General features: G+C 48.6%; 2 protein-coding genes and 1 pseudogene across 2 annotated transcripts in view; 1 reads left to right on the plus strand and 2 right to left on the minus strand.

The window, feature by feature from the left end:
• Nucleotides 1-40: 40 nt before the first annotated feature.
• Nucleotides 41-725, plus strand: LOC147096105 (uncharacterized; annotated as a pseudogene).
• Nucleotides 726-4209: 3484 nt separating this feature from the next.
• On the minus strand, nucleotides 4210-4910 carry LOC147096106 (histone H1.5-like). The gene has a single exon (XM_085974086.1). It carries the CDS (start codon nucleotides 4898-4900, stop codon nucleotides 4361-4363), a length of 540 nt encoding a protein of 179 aa, XP_085830212.1. The 5' UTR covers nucleotides 4901-4910; the 3' UTR covers nucleotides 4210-4360.
• A 3901-nt stretch (nucleotides 4911-8811) lies between these two features.
• The window catches only part of LOC147096107 (valine--tRNA ligase-like), a 44072-nt gene continuing 35931 nt past the window's right edge, over nucleotides 8812-16952 (minus strand). The window contains exon 8 of the mRNA XM_085973775.1: nucleotides 8812-8826. Within this exon, the coding sequence (XP_085829901.1) occupies nucleotides 8812-8826 (15 nt within the window). The remainder of the gene's footprint in view (nucleotides 8827-16952) is intronic.

The raw sequence follows: 16952 nt of genomic DNA on the forward strand, positions 1-16952 counted from the left end.
CCAAACCCCTGTCCTGGCATCACAGCTCCTCTCTCTGAGCATGGCTGACAACAACCAGAAGGCGGAGGAGGATGTGGGAGATCCGGACCTGTTGGATAATAAGAGGTGGCGGCGGCAGCAGCACCACCATCGCCACCAGCAGCGGCCGGTCCCGCCGCGCCCCAAGAAGACGGGCCCCACGGTGACCGAGCAGATCCTGCAGGTGGCGGCGGCCACCAAGGAGTGGAGCGGCATCTCGCTGGCCACCCTCAAGCAGACGCTGTCGGCCCGGGGCTGCGACGTGAGCCGCAACAACACCCGCGTCAACCACACGGTCAAGTACCTGGTGAAGGAGGGCTCGCTGGTGCAGACCGCCGGCACCGGCGCCTCGGGCTCCTTCAGGTTTAATCACTCCGGACCGGCGACGCCGGTCGAAGTAGCAGCAGAACCTGGCCGCCCTCAGTCCTACTCCGGCCCCCTCCTGGTGACGGGCCCAGGCCAAGCTCAAACGCCCGGCCGCCGCCGTCCCCGTCCCCCGAGCGGCGCAGTCTCGCCGGCAGCCTAAGTTGCCCAAACCCAAGCGCCTCCAATCTCCACCCGCCGCTAAGGGCAGGGCCGCCGCCCGGCCCCGCCGGAAAAAGAAGCCCGCCAGAGGCGGGAAGGCCAAGCAAAATCAGCGCAAAGCGGCGCTAGAGGAAAATCGCTCTCGTTGGAAACGGGGCGTAGGCTCTGGAACTTCATTCTAAACTCAACGGCTCTTTTCAGAGCCACAAAATGCGAGCCAAATTCCGAGCTTAAGCTGATCGCCACTATGTGCAATGTGCAAAATATAATATAATAATTCAGCGCTCCACTGTTGTGAAATGCTTCGGAGGGGCGCAGTTCGGCACCGTTAATTCTGATTTTAATGAGCTTTGTCCAATAGAAGTTGGCTGTTTTAGCCACCACTAATTTTAGTGCCAAACTAGAAAGAAACTATTTCCGCCGGTTGGGGAGTCTGGGACTAGGGGGTATAGTCTAAAAATTAGAGCCAGACCTTTCAGGAGTGAAATTAGGAAACACTTCTACACACAAAGGGTGGTAGAAATTTGGAACATCTTCTGCAAATGGCAATTGATGCTAGATCAATTGTTAATTTTAAATCTGAGATTGATAAATTTTTGTTAACTAAAGGGACATGGGCCAAAGGCGGGTAGATGGAGTTAGGTCGCAGATCAGCCATGATCTCATTGAATGGCGGAACAGGCTCGAGGGGCTGAATGGCCTCCTCCTGTTCCTATGTTCCTAGCTCCTTTACACACACTCAAAGATACATATGCTTCATACGTGTATATTCACTTAACAAACACCAAGCACCATTTCGTGACCAAGGAAGTAAAGCGCTCAGCGCTGAATAAACACTCACATTCTGCTTTTTATCTCACCAGTTTCCCAACAGATGCACACAAAAAATGCAAAGTACATTTGCCTACACCTTGCGAATATTGAGTATTAAGATCGCGTGCCCAACGACGCTGTCCCTGACACGTTTCTTTTAAAATGTATTAATCGGAAATGCAATTGGCCACATCTGGATTTCCAATTATTCACACGTGGCTTCTGGCGAATGTATCGGACTGCCCGAAAAGCCTTTTGAATTCCACAATACCCAAAAAGCGCGACCGTCCAAAACTACCCAAGAAACTGAAGTGAGGACCTGTGTGCAGAATGATGAAGAACCCACCTGCTTTAGGGTCCCAGAGTCCAACATCAACGCTTCGCCCTCGACATGAATACAACTAGAAGATGGTCAGACACACACTGGGAGCGGAGCGCCCATCCGCCGCGCGTTACTTCTTCCGGTGACAATTGCCCATCGGACGTTATTTCACAGCTTGCTCCTCCAGAGGCGATGCCTTTCTTCACAATCTTCCACCCCGACTGTTAACCTGTCTTGCTCTCTCGCAGACGTCGGCTGAACCGCTGTGTGTTTTCAGCACATTCAGCTTTCCTTTCATGTTGCCATGAGCGGCGAGTATTTCCCCGCTTATAACAAGGTTTTACTTGTGTTGCTAAAAACGTGCTTTCAATTTATCGACACGTGTCCGATACATTTGATGAGCGTGAAACGATAAATAAACCCTCATCTTTACTACCTGGTACACTTGTTTAAATTAAACTATGACAATTGTAACACATCCTACAAAGTGATTGCTTTTGATTTTGGAGACAAGTGTAAGGCATGGCCGAACGCTTGTTCCACAAGATTTATCTTAAGCTTTTCCTTTTCAATTAAACTAAACTTGACATGTTAATATTTAACCTAAATGCGCCTTTGCACAATTGAAAAGGATTGCTAAAATTGTGCAAACAGATAAAGACGGGGTGACGGGCAGAACCAATCCGCCAAAGATTCAAAGCTGGAGACCATTGGGGAGATTCCGAGAAAACGCTCAATCCTAGGATTTCAGGACAGAAACATTGAGACTCTTGTCTAGCCTGCTATACAGGCATCAAAAGGCCGCAATGCCGGTTCCTGCGGTATCTGTTCAGAAACAGCCCAGTTTAATGCGAATTATATATTTCTCCTTTTCCCCCTTATTCCGCTTCAAGCTCTCGGATACCTTCGAGAAGAGGCGATGGACGCGTGGTCGTTTTTAAGATAAAAGTGTTAAGGAAGTCCGGTTTGGGAGCCATACTAGCAAGGTGTTGCTGTAAGGAAGAGGCGAGGGTGTCAAATCTTCGAGCCAGAAGTTCTTCCCACTTTGCGGAGAAGGGGAAAGGGACAGCTGCCTGTCTTCAGGGGCAAATGGCCAAGTAACCCGGACAACTCAAGGTCTACAGATGTAATTGGTTGCCGAGTGGTTCCGCAAAAGACGATCAGGGAGCCATTTCCTAACCACCTTTAAAACATACCGACACCAGAAGCCTCTGTGGGCGATGCCTTCTGAAGGTAGGCACCAACAATATGGACCATAAAACAAGAGCAATATTGGCACTACCCAAGGCTGAATACGGAGCCGCATGTGGGGCTGGATTTGTCTTTGAAGACATACACTTACACTGCTGAAGGAATCCCCACTGCAATCTTGGCAATGAACAGCAGCAACTTCTCGGTGCTGGCCCTAGACGAGGGAGGGATTTTTCTAAGATCCAGTGGTCTTGCAGTATCTCAAGAAGCTTCAATGGCGCCGGTGGAAGCGCAAGTGGAGGGGACTAGTTCCAGGAGCAGCGATCGGGACTTTGAGATTACAGATTCGTGAGGGCTCTTTGAAAGTTGTCCAGTTAGCCCCACTTCCCTGCTCTTTCCTCCTCCCTCGAGGGGAAGTCCCAATAGACTTCTGAACTTCTCCAGGGCCAAGACCGCTCTTTAAGCTCTTTTGATTGTCTTTCCGAATTGAGGTCATGTTCGTGTGTCTTCCTTTTGAAATTCTCCTTTTCAAACCCCTTTCCCTTCCCCGGGAGAGGGGATTTACCATACTTAGTCCACCCACCCCTCCTTGCTACGAGAAACAACTCGTCTCAAACCCACTGATGCACAAGACCTGTGTGACTGTGCACCATTATGGACTGGACCATGCATCTTACTCCACATCTTATGCCGGGGCGGAAATGACACCGGACACCCAACAATTGGACAACTTGCAATCGAACAGCTCCTTTAACAGAGAAAAAAACGCTTCACATCGGCATAATCAAGTCAAAAAACGGTCGGCTAGAAAAAGGAGACATTGGATTCAATGTCACAGCTTAGATGAAACACTAACTGAAGTAATAAAAGTAAATCAGATGACAGTCACTTGCAAGTTATACAGGAATGCGAGAGCACTGCTGCCATCTCGCAATTGTAGCAGAAACATTAATTGACGGATTTGCCAATCGCAGCTATAAAAGCAAATTAATATTTCCTGTACAGAAACGTACAAGATTGGACAATTATTGCAGTCGATCCGGCTGTTGCTGGGACTCCTGTGAAGCGCCTTGGGGACTTTTTTTACTACGTCAAAGGCGCTAAATAAATAATTTGTTTTTGTCCCTCAATCTCAGCTCTTTTCTCTGCCAATTATCCACCCAGTCTACACCATCCAGGGAGATTGTTGCCGTGTGTGCACCGCCCTCCAGAAATAATTAAGCGAAATCTAAACTTCCCAGTCATCCTTTTAGCGGCGAAAAAAAGTAAATTGCAGGGCTATCAGGGGAGAGAAAGAGCGCCAAGGGGGAGAAAGTGTGGGAGTCAAATTGGATCCCACTTTCCCCAAACTAAAAAAAAAGCTGGTCGATGATTCCAGGAATTGAATTGGATAAATTCAGCCTTTTTTTTGCAGACAGTTGTGGCTCTGAAAAGAGCCTTTTGTGTTTGGAGTTTTGAGCTGATTTCCCCACCACTCCCAAATAAAAAAGTTTATTTCCTGGTCTTTTTGGGTTTAGGTTTGGTCTTCCTGGGAGAGGCTTTGACCGCAGTCCGCTTCTTGGGGGGGGTCTTGGTCCGGCATTTCTTCTCGTTGGTCTCCTTCTTGGCCTTGACCCCGGCCCGAGATTTCGGCACCGCCGCCGTGGTGGCCTTCCTCCTCCTCCTCCTCTGCTGTTGCGGCGGCTTCTCCGGCCTCTGCCGCTTGCCGAGCTTCAGGTAGCCGGCGGTGGCGGCGCCCCCCCGGCCCTTGGTCTGCACCAGCGAGCCGTTGCGCACCAGCCCCCGCACGGCCATCCGCAGGCGGATCTTGTTCTTCTCCACGTCGTAGCCGTTGGCCAGCAGCGCCTCCCGCAGCGAGGCCAGCGACAGGCCGCCGCGCTGCTTGCGGGCCGACAGCGCCTGCAGGATCAGCTGGCTGATGCTCTGGGCTTTGTTGCGCGGGCGCCGGTAGGGTCGCCGTTTAGGCGGCGTCTTCTTCCGCCTCCTCCGCTGCTGCTGCTGTGGCGGGGCGGCGGCGGGTCTGGACACCATCTGGGCAGGACCTTCCCACCCTCAGCACCGCCCGTCGCAGCTGCAGGAGAAACCGCCGCCGGCGTTCCTATTTAAAGGCCAAGGCGGACGCGCGAGAAGCAATGGAGTCGTCACCTCCACCCCCCCCCCGCCGCGCCCGCCAATCAGCTGCTGCGCCCCTCTTGCCACATTCCACACCCTGCCCTTGACGCGCTGGAAGCAACCCCCCTGCCATGAGGTCATCACCTCCCGCGTCCGCCAATCAGCTGCTGCGTCCCTCTTGCCACATTCCACACCACTCGCCCCCTCTCTCTCTCTCCAGCACATGCTGCTGTGTGGGTTTGAGGTTCCCCCCCCCCCAAATTGACCGGCTGGAAGGGGGATAACGGCAATCAAATCCGTTACCCTTAACTGTCTCCGAAGGAACCGCTCCCTCCTCGATACCCTGGCAGGAATGACCTATGAGAAGAGATTGGGTCGATTGGGCTTATACTCGCTGGAGTTTAGAAGAATGAGAGGGGATCTCATTGAAACTTATAAAATTCTAACAGGACTAGACAGACTAGGTGCAGGAAGGATGTTCCCGATGGCCGGGGAGTCCAGAACCAGGGGTCACAGTGTAAGGATAAGGAGTAAGCCATTTAGGACAGAGATGAGGAGGAATTTCTTCACCCAGAGAGTGGTGAACCTGTGGAATTCTCTACCACAGAAGGCAGTTGAGGCCAATTCATTAAATATATTCACGAAGGAGTTAGATATATTTCTTAAGGCTAAAGGGATCAAGGGATGTGGGGAGAAGGCAGGGACAGGGTACTGAATTTGGATGTTCAGCCATGATCTCATTGAATGGTGGAGCAGGCTCAAGGGGCCGAATGGCCTACTCCTGCTCCTATCTTCTATGTTTCTATGTCCGCTCCTTTGACTGTCCACCCCCCCCAGCACCCACAACTTCCCACTTCCCGCGGCACCTTCCCGTGCAAGCGCAGGAGACGCAATGCCCGCCCGTTTACCTCCTCCCTTCCCACCATCCAGGGCCCCCAAACACTCCTTCCAAGGTGAAACAGCGATCTACTTGCACTTCTTGCAATTTAGTATGCTCTATTCGCTGCTCGCAATGCAGTCGCCTCTACATTGGGGAGACCAAACGCAGATTGGGTGACCACTTTGCGGAACACCTCCATCCAGTCCATAAGCGTGACCCCGAGCTTCCGGTCGCCTGTCACTTTAATTCTCCACTCCACTCCAACACTGTTCCAACAAAGTTCAACGTAAGCTCAAGGAACAGCACCTCATCTTTCGATTAGGCACATTACAGCCTTCTGGACTCAACATCGAGTTCAACAATTTCAGACCATAACCTCGGCCTCTTTTTTCACATGACAGCTGTTGATGATTCTGCCATTCCCATTTACACCTCTTCGAGACTTATCTTTTGTTCCTTTACTTGTCCCATTACCATTTCCTTTTGCTTTTTACCATCATACCTTTTTTCACTTAATCACTCCTGCCTTCCACCAAATCACACACCATCCTTATTGTTCTTTCCTCCCCTCCCACTTTCCCTGCCCCTACACTTGCTTAAAAATCGGTTACATCTCTAACTTTTTCCAGTTCTGACGAAAGGTCATCGACCTGAAACATTAACTCTGTTTCTCTCTCCACAGATGCCGCCCGACCTGCTGAGAATTTCTAGGTGTTTTCTGTTTTTATTTCAGATTTCCAGCATCCGCAGTATTTTACTTTTGTAATAGGGAATTCAGGGGAAGCTTCTTTACCCTGAGAGTGGGGAGAACGTGGAAGGTGCTACCACATGAAGTAGTTGAAGCGAATAGCATAGATGCCTTTAAGGGGAAGCTGGATAAGCATATGAGGGAGAAAGGAATAGAAGGACATGCTGATAGGGTTACATGAAGAGGGGTGGGAGAAGGCTTGTGTGGAGCATAAATTCTGGCATGTACTAGTTGGGCTTAATGGCCTGTTTATGTGCTGTAGACTCAATGTAACTTTTTGAAGTTAAAGCCAGCTGACAAACGGTTAATGTCCAGCATTTTAGCTCTGGTTAGACCCCATCTGGAGTATTGCATTCAGCTCTGTGCACAGCGCCTCAGGAAGGATGCATTGGTCCTTGGAGGGGGTGCAGCACAGGTTCACCAGCATAATACCAGGACTAAAAGGGTTTAAATATGAGGACAGGTTCCATAGATTAGGCTTGTAGTCCCTTGAAAATAGAAGATTGAAGGGTGATCTAACTGAGGTGTTTCAGATGATCAAAGTAGTTGATAGGGTAGATAGCGAGAAACTATTTCATCTGGTGGAGGGGGGTCCAGAACAAGGGGACATAAGTTTAAAATTAGAGCCAGGCCATTCAGGGCTGATGTCAGGGAGCACTTCTTCACAAATAGTAAAAATCTGGAACTTTCTCCCCCCAAAAAGCTGTTGAGGCTAGGGGTCAATTGAAAATTTCCAAACTTTGATGGATTGATTTTCGCTAGGCAAGGGTATTAAGGGTTACGGAATCAAGTCGGGTAGATGGAGTTAAGATCAGTCATGATCGAATTGAATGGTGGAACAGGCTCGAGGGGCTGAATGACCTCCTCCTGTTCCTACGTTCCTCTGAGGAACTAGTTCTGCAGTCAAACCAGACCCGTCATCCATTGAAGCCTTAACTATCTGTAACAATTGCTTAAGGGGCGAAGAAGGGGAAGAATGACATTGAACTCTGTGCCACACAGGCACAATGTGTTCGGAAAGTAACATTCATGGTGGGGTGGAATTTCAAATAGGGAATTAATTGGCAAGTTACATCCAAAATTATGCCCATTCGTGCGCCCTTTTTACCGATGTCTACTTACACTCAGATTTCCTGCTCCTCGATTTTTGGCTGCACTTCAGTCCCACGCTCCTGATCTTCGGTCACCCGGTGCAGAGGGGAGCGGGCAGGTCAGAGGGACCTCTTCGTGAGACTGCTCCTGGGCCTGGCTAAAGTGGGCATCAACTGGTCCTGGCAGCGGGCAGTCGAGGGGGTCATTCGGCCCGACTGCCTGCTTCTCTTCGGCGGCCACATTCGCCGCTGGGTGGCCCTGGAGATGGAGCACGTGGTGTCCGCCGGCACACTCGAGGCCTTCCACGACCGGTGGACACCGCAGGGACTGGAGTGCATCATCACCCCCGGCCAATCAAATTTAAATTTATTACATTTTCTTTAATGTTTTTTTTTAGTTACTGTAGGATCCGTGATTTTTAAGGTATGATGTTTTCCAATAACTTCACGGAGGCTGTAACTTAACAATCAACAGGTGTTTACTGGAGGAGGGTAGTCTCAAGACTGGGAGTACAGAGGCACGCTCAAAGCTTATATACAGGTGTGGTCACTGCCGGTACTACAGTATACAGGAGCTGTAAAAGTAGTTCTCTCTTAAGGTACATACACAACAGTTACAGTTTTATTTGTTTGTGCGCATCAAAAGAGTACACTCAAATTTCCTGCTAATCTTAACATAAGCCAAAATGTAAAACTGGGCGAAAATAAACAGAAATCAGTGTAAACATTCGGGACCCGAGGGAAGTGTCGAATTCTTTCTTTAAGTATGAAAATTAAAGTTTCAAGCCATCGAACTATCATTCGGGCACATCAGGTACAGCATGTTTAAGACATGCAATCGTGGAAGCTTTTCATTTTTTAACGCGACTTTCACCGATAACATAAAAATCCGTTCAAAGAAACAGGAAACACAGTGCAGGTCTCAGTGAGGATAATTTATATTTTGAATCATTCAAAGGGGCTTCATTTTACACCCATTTTGAACCAGCACAATTGCAGGAAACTTGTGTACACAGCTATTTAGCTGGAGGTGGGGCAGAGCCTTTATAACACCACAATGTGCTCCGGTGCAAGGTGTGGGAACGAGGGTTCACCTTACTTGGGTACCTCGCTATTTCTGCGCCATCTGTGAGACCAGCACACAATGAGTTAAAAGTTAAAACAGCTTTCTGCTGAGCATGGGTTGTAAATTGGCAAGGGGATTTTAAAGTAAAATGTATCTCCACAGATCAGAGTGCTGACCGATGTGCCTATCAGGTCGGGGATCAGTTCACTTCTGTTTATGCAATGGAGAGCTTATTACAGCAATAAATCAATTAGAAGAGTTGAGTGCCTGGTTGTTTAGTTTGTGTTGTTATTCTGTTAGTATATCAGAGTTACATACAAATGCTATGATTTAGAAACAGACATAGAAAAATAGGAGCAGGACTTGGCCATTCGGCCCTTCGAGCCTGCTCCACCATGCAACACGATCATGGCTGATCCTCTATCTCAATACCCTATTGCCACTCTCTCCCCATACCCCTTGATGCCTTGTGTATAGAAATCTCATAAATCTCCTTAAATATATTCAGTGACTTGGCCTCCACAGCCTTCTGTGGTAGAGAAGTCTACAGGTTAACCACCCTCTGAATAAAGAAATTTCTCCTCATCTCAGTCCTAAATGTCCTACCCTGTATCCTGAGACTGACGCCTTGTTCTAGACCCCCCCAGCCAGGGTTAACATCCTCCCTGCATCCAGTCTGTCTAGCCCTGTCAGAATTTTATATGTTTCAATGAGATCCCCTCTCATTCTTCTAAACTCTAGTGAATACAGACCTAGTCAACCCAATCTCTCCTCATACGACAGTCCGGCTATCCCAGGAATCAGTCTGGTGAACCTTCGCTGCACTCCCTCTGTGGCAAGTATATCCTTTCTTAGTTAAGGAGACCAAAACTGCACACAGTACTGCAGGTGTGGTCTCACCAAGGCCCTGTATAACTGTAGTAAGACATCCTTGCTCCTGTACTCAAATTCGCTTGCAATGAAGGCCAGCATACCATTTGCCTTCCTAACTGCTTGCTGCACCTGCATGATTTCATTCAGTGACTGGTGTACAAGGACACCCAGGTCCCTCTGTACATCAACATTTCCCAATCTATCACCATTTAAATAATACTCTGCCTTTCTGTTTTTCCTACCGAAGTGGATAACTTCACATTGATCCACGTTATACTGCATCTGCCATGTATTTGCCCACTCACTCAACTTGTCTAAATCACCTTGAAGCCTCTTTGCATCCTCTTCACAATTTACAATCCCACCCATTTGTGTCGCCAGCAAACTTGGAAATATTACATTTGGTTCCCTCATCCAAATCATTGATAAATATTGTGAATAGCTGGGGCCCAAGCACTGATCCCTGCGGTACCCCACTAGTCACCACCTGAAAAAAAAACCATTTATTCCTACTCTGTTTACCAATTTTCAATCCATGCCAGTATATTACCCCCAATCCCATGTGCTTTGATTTTGCACACTAACTTTTTATGTGGGACTTTATCAAAGGCCTTCTGAAAATACAAATACACCACATACACCGGTTCTCCCTTATCTATTCTACCAGTTAACATCCTCAAAAAACTCCAGTAGGTTTGTCAAACACGATTTCCCTTTCATAAATCCATGTTGACCTTGTCTAATCCCGTTGATATTTTCCAAGTGTCCTGTTATCACATCCTTTATAATAGACGCTACCTTTTTCCCTACTACAGATGTTAGGCTAACCGGTCTTATGTTCCTTGTTTTCTCTCTCCCTCCTTTTTTTTTAAATAGTGAGGTTACATTTGCCACCCTCCAATCTGCAGAAACTGTTCCATCATCCATAGAATTTTGGATGATGACAACCAATCCATCCACTATTTCCATGGCTACCTCTTTTAGTACTCTGGGATGCAGATTATCAGGCCCTGGGGATTTATCGGCTTTCAGTCCCATTAATTTCTCCAGCACTACTTTTTTACCAATACTAATTTCCTTTAATGCCTCCTTTTCACTAGACCCTTGGTTCCCTAGCATTTCTGGGAAGTTATTGGTGTCCTCTTCTGTGAAGACAGAACCAAAGTATTTGTTTAATTGCTCAACCATTTCCTTGTTCCCCATTATAAATTCTCCCATTTCTGACTGTAAGGCACCTACATTTGTCTTCACTAATCTTTTTCTTCTTACATACTTGTAGAAGATTTTACAATCCACATTTATGTTCCTAGCAAGTTTACTCTCATACTCTATTTTTCCTCTCAATCAATCTCTTGGTCCTTTTTTGCTGAACTCTAAACTGATCCCAATCCTCAGGCTTGCTACTTTTTCTGTCAACTTTATATGGCTCTCTTTGGATCGAATACTATCCTTAATTTATTTTGTTAGCCATGGTTGGGCTGCTTTTCCTTTTGTGTTTTTGCACCAGAATGGAATGTATAACTGTTGCAATTCATGCATTCATTCCTTAAATGTTAGCCATTGCCTATCCACCGTCATGCCTTTTAATGAAGCTCCCCAATCTATCATAGCCAACTCACTTCTCATACCTTCGTAGTTTCCTTTGTTTAGATTTAGGACCCTAGTTTCAGATTGGACTTCTTCACTTTCCATCTTAATGGAGAATTCTATCATGTTATGGTCACTCTTCCCTAAAGGACCCCGCACAATAAGATTATTAATTAACCCCTTCTCATTGCACAATACCCAATCTAGGATAGCCTGTTCCCTAGTTGGCTCCTCAATGTACTGATCTAAAAAACCATCTCATACACACTTCAGGAATTCATCCTCCACAGTATTATTGCTAATTTGGTTTGGCCAGTCTATATGTAGATTAAAATCACCCATGATTACTGTAGTACCCTCGTTACATACATCTCTAATTTCCTGTTTGATGCCATTCCCTACATTACCACTACTGTTTGGAGGCCTATAGACAACACCCACCAATGTTTTCTGCCCCTTGGTGCTTCTTGGCTCCACCCAGACTGGATTCTACATTTTGATTTTCTGAGCCAATATCCTCTCATTATTGCTCTGATTTCATCCTTTACTAACAAGGCCACCCCACCACCTTTTCCTTTTTGCCTGTCCTTCCTAAATATTGAATATCCTTGGATATTCAGCTCCCAGCCTTGGTCACCCTGCAGCCATGTCTCTGTAATCGTAATTATATTGTATCCGTTTACATCTATTTGTGCTGCTAATTCATCTATCTTATTATGAATGCTTTGTGCATTCAGATACAATGCCTTCAGATTTGTCATTTTAACATTTTTAGACATCTTAAATTTTTTTGTACTATGGCCCTATTGGCCTTGTCATTTTTTCTTACCCAGACCCTATTTGTTAGTGCACTCCTTTGTTTGTACGCTCTGTCCCTTCCTGACACAATCTGGTTATCCTTACCCCAATCAATCACTTTCCTGCACTGCTTCCTTGTCTTTTCTCTTTAGCATTCTAGATTTCCCTCCACCGGGACCCTCCCCGCCTTATTTAGTTTAAAGCCCTATCTACCTCCCTAGTTATTCGATTCGCTAGTACTCTGGTCCCAGCATGGTTCAGGTGTAGTCCGTCCCAATGGAACAACTCTCTCTTTCCCCAGTACTGGTGCCAGTGCCCCACGAATCAAAACCCACTTCTCCCAGACCAATCTTTGAGCCACGCATTCATCTCCCTGATCCTATGGACCCTATGCCAATTTGCTCGTTGCTCAGGTAATAATCCAGAGATTATCACCCTTCTGGCTCTGCTCTTTAATTTAGTCCCTAGCTGCTCAAAGTCTCTCAGCAGAACCTTTTTCTTTGTCCTACCCATGTTGTTGGTACCTACGTGGACCACGACAACTGGATGTTCCCCCTCCCACTCCAAGCTCTTCTCCAGCCTGGAGGAGATGTCCTTTACCCTGGCACTGGGCAGGCAACATAGCCTTTGGGACTCATGCTCCTGGCTGCAGAGAACAGTGTCTATCCCCCTAACTGTACTGTCGCCTACTACAACTACCTTCCATTTTACTTCGCTCACTTGAACGGCTTCCTGTACCACAGTGCCGTGGTCAGTTTGCTCGCCATCCCCGCAGTCCCCGTGCTTGTCCACAAGGGTGGCAAGAACCTCGAATCTATTGGACAAGTGCAGGGACTGAGGCTCCTGCAATACTACCTCCTGGATCCCCGTACCTGCCTCACTCGCAGTCACACCCTCCTGTCCCTGAGCACGCGTCAATTCTAAAGTATTTTTCTAAGGGGTGTGGCTGCCTCCTGGAGCAAAAGGTCCAGGTAACTTTCTCCCTCCCGGACGTCTCGCAATATCTACAGCTCAGACTCCAGCTGCTCAACTCGGAGCCGAAGTTCCTCGAGCCACAGACACTTACCACAGATGTAGTCGCCCTGGACAAAAATGTCCACGAGATCCCATATATTGCAACAGCAACTCATCTCCTGTTCTCCCATTGTTTTATTTAATTAATTAGTTTAGTGTTAATCAGATTATTTACCTCATTTAGTTTATTAAATGAATTAATTAAGTTTAGTTTTTTAAATTTAGTTATATGCTATATGTTGACTTAAAACTTAGCCCAGTCACTACCAATCATTACCTGCCTTACCAGTGACATCACACTGTAGTTTTCTCCTTGTTGATGCAGGTCTGTTGCTGCTTTTATCCTCACTCTTGGGCCTCAGTCTGCTCCCTCAGGTCCACCACTGTTCTGCAGGAGAAGTGTGCAAAATTTAAAATTTAACTTAAACAGTTGATCTTACTTAAGAGCTACTAGCAATTAACATTAGCTTTTAAAAGAGATTAACCCTTAAAACTCCCACACTTACCAAAGTTTCTCACTCTGTGCTAGCTGCACTCACAGGGTCCCTGTTTTTATACTGTTTGTAAATCGAGCTAGCTAATTAACTAATTAACTAACTGCAGCTGCTCTCCAGTAGCTTGTTTGTCTCTGCTTATATTTATTGGTAGTCTGCATGGACTGCAGTGATCAAAGGTGAAAATTGGTGTAAGAAATGTAAAGGAACACTGTTTAGTAGCTCACACTGGAATCGTGGATAGTGTGATGTCCCAACAGCAGCTCGCTCTCATTCTGGAATGGTGTGGTATGAAGGGACTTGTGCACTCATACTGGTTGTGGATAGCATGAGGTTTCAATAAAAACCTGATCCTGCATTACTACAACTGAATGTGTGCATAATCTGGTGTTTAAAGTCACAAAATGAAGAAGAACAAGAAAGCAGTCCAACACAGGGATCTATAGACAAGGGTAAAATAGCGAGGAAATTCGGGTGTAGAATAATTACGTGCGTAACACAATTGTGCCCGAGTTTCCTCGATCTGTTTTGCAGGGTATTTGCTTTATGTCCTTTGAACATGTCCATGGGCATAATCTTGAAGCTCTCGAGGGGCAAGTCTCCAGGGCTGGACGGGCTGACCGTGGGGTTCCACAGGGCATTCTGGGACTTCCTGGGGGGCGTCGACATGTGGGTCCTGGGGAAAATCTGGTGACCGGGGAGATGCCCCTCTCTTGGTGCAGTCACTGTCCTGCTGCACAAGAAGGGCGATCTCCGCCTTCTTAAGAACTGGCGCCCGGTCTCCCTCCTCAGCACGGATTACAAAATCTTTGCCAGGGCAATGTCTGCCCGCCTTGGCACCGTGCTGGCCCACATAATCCACCCCGACCAGTCCTACACGGTACAGGGCCAAAGTCACCGCTTGCCTAGGACGCTGGACAGGACTGCTCCGAGTGCTGTCCTACAGGGGTTGAGCATTGGTCATAAACCAGCTGGTGGCCGCCATGTTGTAGTACTGGTTGGTCACTTTGATCCTGCCCCCTGCGTTTGTCGCCAAGATACAGAAGAAGCTCATCAACTTCTTCTGGGACAAAAGGAAGCACTGGGTCTCTGCCGTGGTTCTGAGTCTCCCGCTTAGGGAGGGCGGTCAGGCGCTGGTGTGCCTTCGCACCCAGGCTGCGACTTTCCATCTTCAGACCCTGCAGAGATACCTGTATGTCAAGGATCCTCCTCAATGGTGTGCGCTGGCGACGTATTTCTTCCGCCAGCTGCATGGCCTCAATTACGACACGCAGCTCCTGTTTGTGAAACTGGGCAGTACCCGTGCCTGCCTGCGGGAGCTGCCTGTCTTCTACCAGGAACTGCTATGGGTCTGGAACAAGGTTGCCTCCAGACGGAGTTCTTCCCCGTCAGCAATGGCGGCTGTCCTTCAGGAGCTGCTGCTCAGGAATCTGCACCTCCACGACCGCGGGTTTGGGTGGCTGGTGAAGGGCAGAGCTCTGCCTGGCAAGGTGACTAGAGCCAGGGACCTGCCCGATGGCGGAGGAGCGGGCTGGATGGCGCCGGTAGAGCTGGTGCAGCGCCTCTCCTGGGTCAACGTCCGGCCCGCGGCCAAAGCCATTGAGTCGCTGAAAGTGGCACTGGGTCCCGACTCCACTAGGTGTATCAGGGAGGCTCAAGCACGTGGGGTGATCCCGTCCGAACTGACCCCCATTCAGACGGAATTCCTCATCGGCGCCCAGCCCCGAAACCCCTCTCGGGAACCGGCGCCTCACAACTTGAACCATCTCCGGGAAATGCCCTCCGTGCCTTTCAATTCTGCATGGAGGGGTTTCCCGTACGGGCCGCTCCTGCACAATCTCCACTTTACCATCTTCGTCTGCCATCTGGACATGCCTTGACGCACCATTTTGCCATCCAGCAGAGGCGGGGGTCCCCAATGGAGGGCTCTCTACGTGGGAGCCCTCCCTTTATCTATTGGGGACTTGGCCTGGAGGGTGTTTCACGGAGCAGTCCCGTGCAATAAGGTTTTAAGTCGGTTCACGGACTCCCAGGCCGCCTGCCTTTTCTGCAGCTTGGAGGAGTCCCTGTTCCACGTTTACACGGAGTGTGAGAGGTTGCAGCCCCTCTTCCATTATTTGAAGGGGCTGCTCCTTGATTTTTGGCTGCACTTCAGTCTCATGCTCCTGATCTTTGGTCACCCGGTGCGGAGGGGAGCGGGCAGGTCAGGGGACCTCCTCGTGGGACTGCTCCTGGGCCTGGCCAAAGTGGCCATTAACTGGTCCAGGCAGCGGGTGGTCGAGGGGTTCGTTCGGCCCGACTGCCTGCCTCTCTTCCATGGCCACATTCGCTCCCGGGCGGCCCTGGAGATGGAGCATGCCGTGTCTGCCGGCACGCTTGAGGCCTTCCGCGACCGGTGGGCACCGCAGGGACTGGAGTGCATCATCACGCCCAGAAACCAAATTTTAATTTAATTTGTTAAGGTTCCTTTAAGGTTTTATTAATTTACAGACTAATTGGTTAATCACCCAACTAAAAGAGTACAACCTGAAATTATGCCCATGCATGCGTCCATTTAGCCCAAGTGCATAATTTCAAGATAATGGCAAGATATATAACATCGGTAAACAGAGGAGACAGATTTAAGATGATGGGCAAAAAAGCCAGGAGTGGAGATGAGGAGAATTTTTTTTACGCAGCGAGTTATGATGACCTGGAATGCACTGCCTGCAAGGGCGGTGGAAGCAGATTCAATAGTAACTTTCGAAAGGGAATTGGATTAATACTTGAACAAGAAATAAATTGAAGAGCTGGTGGAAAGAGCAGGGGGGAGTGGGACTAATTGGACAGATCTTTCAGAGAGCACGATGGCCCGAATGGCCTCCTTCTGTGCTGTATGCTTCGATGCCATGTCAGCCGTGGCTCAACGAGCAGCACTCTCACCTCTGAGTCAGATACCTGTGGGTTCAAATCCCACTCCGGAGAGTTGAGCACAAGATTCTGGGCTGACACTCATGAGGCTATTTCAAAGATGAGCAGGGGAATTATCCCCAGTGTCCCGGCCAATATTTGGTGGGAGGGCCTGCCGAAGGTCGGCCCGGAGAGCGCTGAATGGTTGGACGCTCCGCTAAGCCCGGCGGACTGACTGGCGCCCTTGGCCATCTCTGGAGGAGAAAGTCCCCGGGGCTGGACGGGCTGACCTTGGGGTTGCACAGGGCATTCTGGGATGTCCTGGGTCCTGGGGGAAAGTTTGGCGACCGGGGAGCTGCCCCTCTCTTGGCACAGGGCGGTCATTGTCCTGCTGCCCAAGAAGGGCGATCTCCGTCTTCTTAAGAACTGGTGCCCGGTCTCCCTCCTCAGCACAGATTACAAAATCTTTGCCAGGGCCATGTCTGCCCGCCTTGGCACCATGTTGGCCCACATGATCCACTCCGAGCCTTT

Source organism: Somniosus microcephalus, unplaced genomic scaffold, assembly GCF_052327205.1.
Source record: "Somniosus microcephalus isolate GS21.2 unplaced genomic scaffold, FLI_Smic_1.0 unresolved_chr1, whole genome shotgun sequence".
NCBI lineage: Eukaryota > Metazoa > Chordata > Chondrichthyes > Squaliformes > Somniosidae > Somniosus > Somniosus microcephalus.